This window comes from Tympanuchus pallidicinctus, unplaced genomic scaffold (genome assembly GCF_026119805.1).
Source record: "Tympanuchus pallidicinctus isolate F22 unplaced genomic scaffold, pur_lepc_1.0 scaffold4, whole genome shotgun sequence".
NCBI classification, from domain to species: Eukaryota; Metazoa; Chordata; class Aves; order Galliformes; family Phasianidae; genus Tympanuchus; species Tympanuchus pallidicinctus.
In genome coordinates this window covers 6,021,294-6,024,734 of record NW_026294758.1, presented here as the reverse complement: position 1 = coordinate 6,024,734, position 3,441 = coordinate 6,021,294, and the positions used below count along the sequence as shown (strand labels likewise).

At 52.2% G+C, this 3,441-nt stretch overlaps 1 protein-coding gene across 1 annotated transcript; it reads left to right on the top strand.

Annotated features, from left to right (window-relative positions):
* Positions 1–683: 683 nt before the first annotated feature.
* TUSC1 (tumor suppressor candidate 1) lies at positions 684–1,923 on the top strand. Its single transcript, XM_052700913.1, has one exon. The coding sequence runs from the start codon at positions 795–797 to the stop codon at positions 1,488–1,490; it is 696 nt and encodes a 231-aa protein (XP_052556873.1). The 5' UTR covers positions 684–794; the 3' UTR covers positions 1,491–1,923.
* Positions 1,924–3,441: the final 1,518 nt, after the last annotated feature.

The window sequence follows — 3,441 nt, the reverse complement described above, 5'->3', positions numbered from 1 at the left end:
AGAATAGACCAAATAGAAATCATAGGACTATGCCTTGGTTTAACAAGCATTTCTCAGCTGACATTTTACTGCTTGCTGCAGCCCATAGAAAAGGAGACCGAAGGAGACATCATGGCGCACTACAGCTCCCTCCTAAGAGCAGAGGGGCAGCGCTGAGCTCCGCTCTCTGGCAACAGAACCTGAGGGAGCTGTGTCAGGGGAAGATCGGGCTGGATATCAGCAAAATGATATACACCAGAGCGCAGCAGGCATGGAACAGGCAGAGGGTTCAAGCAGCAATTGGACAACACTTTCAGAAACAGGTTTTGGATTTTGGGTAGTCCTGTGTAGAGCCAGGACTAGTGATCCTTATCACCCCTTCCAACTCACAAAATCATAGAAGCATGGCCTAACTCCAGATATTCTGTCATTCTAGGACTCTACAGACACGAAGAGCACACACTCGACAAGTTTCCGTCTAACTGCACTGCTGGTTGGTGCCAGCTATCGACACCCCATCTCGCCAGGTGGAAGGATGGACGCCGATATCCTGCGTGGAGCACGGCACACGGCACACCTCAACCCTCGCACAGCTGCGCAGCAGCGCACCGGCGAATAACACAGCGCCCCGCAGCAGCCCGCTTAAGGGCGCAGCAACTCCGCGCTCCCACCACGGCACCGCCCCGACGGCAGGGAAACCCCGCCCCTATTTACATACAGCGGCGCCGGCGCGCACTGCGCTTCCCTCCTCCCTTCCTCCTTCCCTCCCTCCTCCCGCGGCGGCGGCCACCACGGCGGCGGCGGGAACGGCACGGATGAGGCGCGTGTGCGCGGTGGACGGGCGCTGGGGCTGCAACGGCTCTTTGCGGAGAGGCCGGGCGGGGCTGGCCGCCGGGGTCGGCAGGGGGGGCCGCGGCTCCGGCGGGCCAGAGGAGCTCTTGGAGGCGGGCGGCGAGAAGGGCTGGCGGGGCCAATCGCGGGGCTGCCCGCAGCAGCTGGCGGAGCGCTACGCGGACCTGGCGGCCAGCCACTGCGAGGCGCTGCGGCAGCGAGAGGAGCGCGAGTGGCACAACGCGCGGCTGCGCCTCGAGAACGTGCGGCTGCGCCTCGAGAACCGCCGCTTGCGCCGGGAGAATCGCTGCCTCTTCCGCCAGGCCCTGCTGGGGCCCGGCCCCCACGAGCCAGAAAAGGGCGAGCGGCCGGACCAGGGCGGGGAAGCGGAGACTCTGAGGGCACAGCTGGAGCGGCTGCAGGAGAAGCACCGCCGCGTCCTGCAGCATCTGCAGCGCTGCCGGGAGCTCGCAGAGCTGGGCGGCGGGGAGGTGCAAGAGCTGCGCAGAGACGACGCGCGGCCACCCTCCGCTCTCGAACCGGTCGAGCGCGACGCCGCCCCATTGGGCGGCTCCGAGGTGGAGGAGGAGGCGGTCCTGTCCTGCGTGAGGCTCAGCGGAGATGGGGGCGGTGGTGTCCTTCCGCCCGCCCCGCGCAGCCCCGTGGGAGGGCCGCGCTGAGGGTAGCTGCTTCCCGAGAGCAGAGCGGGGTGCGGTCCCTCCGTTTAAACGTGTGTCTGAGCGGCGTTGGAGGAGCCGGGAAAGGGACGCTTGGAAGAGGCCGACGCTGTAGTCGAAGAAGGACTCAAAGCCGCCGTTGTTGTGGAGAGAATCACCCCTGTTGGTCCCGCATCACCTCAGAACTGTGCTGTAGACAGGATCGTGTAGGCCTCGTAGCACACATCAGAAGATGGCTCTGGCCAATTCCTAGTCATCTGTTATGTCAGCAGCACTCCTGTGAGAGCCACTGGTCCCTGGAGCTCTGCGTTGCCTGAATGAGAAATGGCACCTGTGTCTCTAAGGATGGACTTTGTTCACCTTCACATAAATACTGATTTGTATTTCACACTTCCACGTAAAATCACAGTTGTTAAATAAAAACGTGACCAAGCAAGTGGTTATCTCAAGTGTGATTTGTGACTGGCAGTTATTTTGGAATTCTAGGAGAATCACACTTCAGGCCTCTGTAATGCAGTTCCTCAAAGTCAGATCATTTTTCCGACCCATCTTCCTTTAGAAAGTACACTATTTATAATGATAACTTGCTAAGAACCCAGGCTTTTTTTTCTTTTTTTTTTTTCCCCCATTCCAGAGTTCTCTGGTGTTTTCAGTTTTAGGACTGGTTTCTTATAGTACTCTATTTGAATGTCTAACAATAAAAGGTGTGAAATCCACTCTTCTACATACTTCTGAATATAGCTTTTGAAGAGAGTAGTTGTTATTCTTCTATATAGTGTCAGCATAAACCTCTTACAAAGTGCACTGACACTTGTGGCTTGTATCAGAATAGTGTAGCCAATATGAGGGAGGTGATTGTCGCCCTGTATTCAACATTTGTGAGGCCATGCTTCAAGTACTGTGTTCAGTTTTGTGCCCTTCACTTCAAGAAAGACATCAAGGCCCTGAATCATGGCCAGAGGAGGGTAATGAAGCTGTGAGGAGTCTGGAGCACAAGTCTCCCTGACAGGAGGTTGTAGCAAGGTGCGGTTTGGTCTCTTCCGCATGTAACTAGTGATAGGACCAGAGGGAATGGCCTCAAGTTGCACCAAGAGAGGTTCAGGTTGGGTATTAGGAAAAAACTTCTCTGAAAGAATGGTTGCACACTGGAATGGGCTGCCCAGGTAGGTGATGGAGTCACCATCCCTGGAAGTATTCAGTAATCACTGCGGTGTCAACTAAGGGACATGGTTTAGTGAGAACATACTAGTGATAGGTGGACAGTAGGATTGGATGGTCTTAGAGGACATTTGCAACACTGGTGATTCTACCTATCTCTTTGGATTTGCAGCATCAAATAATGTGCTCTCAAAACATAATAAAAAGTGTCACATGGTGCAGTTGTGACTTGTTGATGAATCTTGGGTGGTGTTGTTTGGATGTACTGCTTGATTACTTGATTGCTTGTTTTATATATTCCACATTAATAGAATTCTTAGCATTCTTAGAAATGTCTGAGTAAATTAAATGCTCAGGAATTACAAGTGGGTACAATCACCCAACAGCTGTAGGATTGTCCACTTTACCAGCATGTTTCACGGTGGTGTGCATAACCCAAGCAGTATGAAGAATCCATCAAAACAGTGCAACGGAACTATGTTAAGATACACTGCTAAAAAAAGTGCAGCTTTAACTTTTAAAGTGTTAATCCTTTTAGAATATGTTGGCGTCTTCAAAAAAGAAAGGATTGTGATACATATTTTTTCAATATAATATGCAAAACTTTTAAATTAAACTTCAGGGTCCCTCCGAGTAATGGAAATCTCTATAGGCCAGCTAATGTAAAAATATTAACATTTCATGAAGTTATGCACAAGTTTTGTATAAAGTGTTCTTATTAAGTTCTTAAGGTGGACACATTTCTTGAGCAGAAAGCAGAGACCTATAAAACGAAGGCAGTAAAACTCTCAGAGAT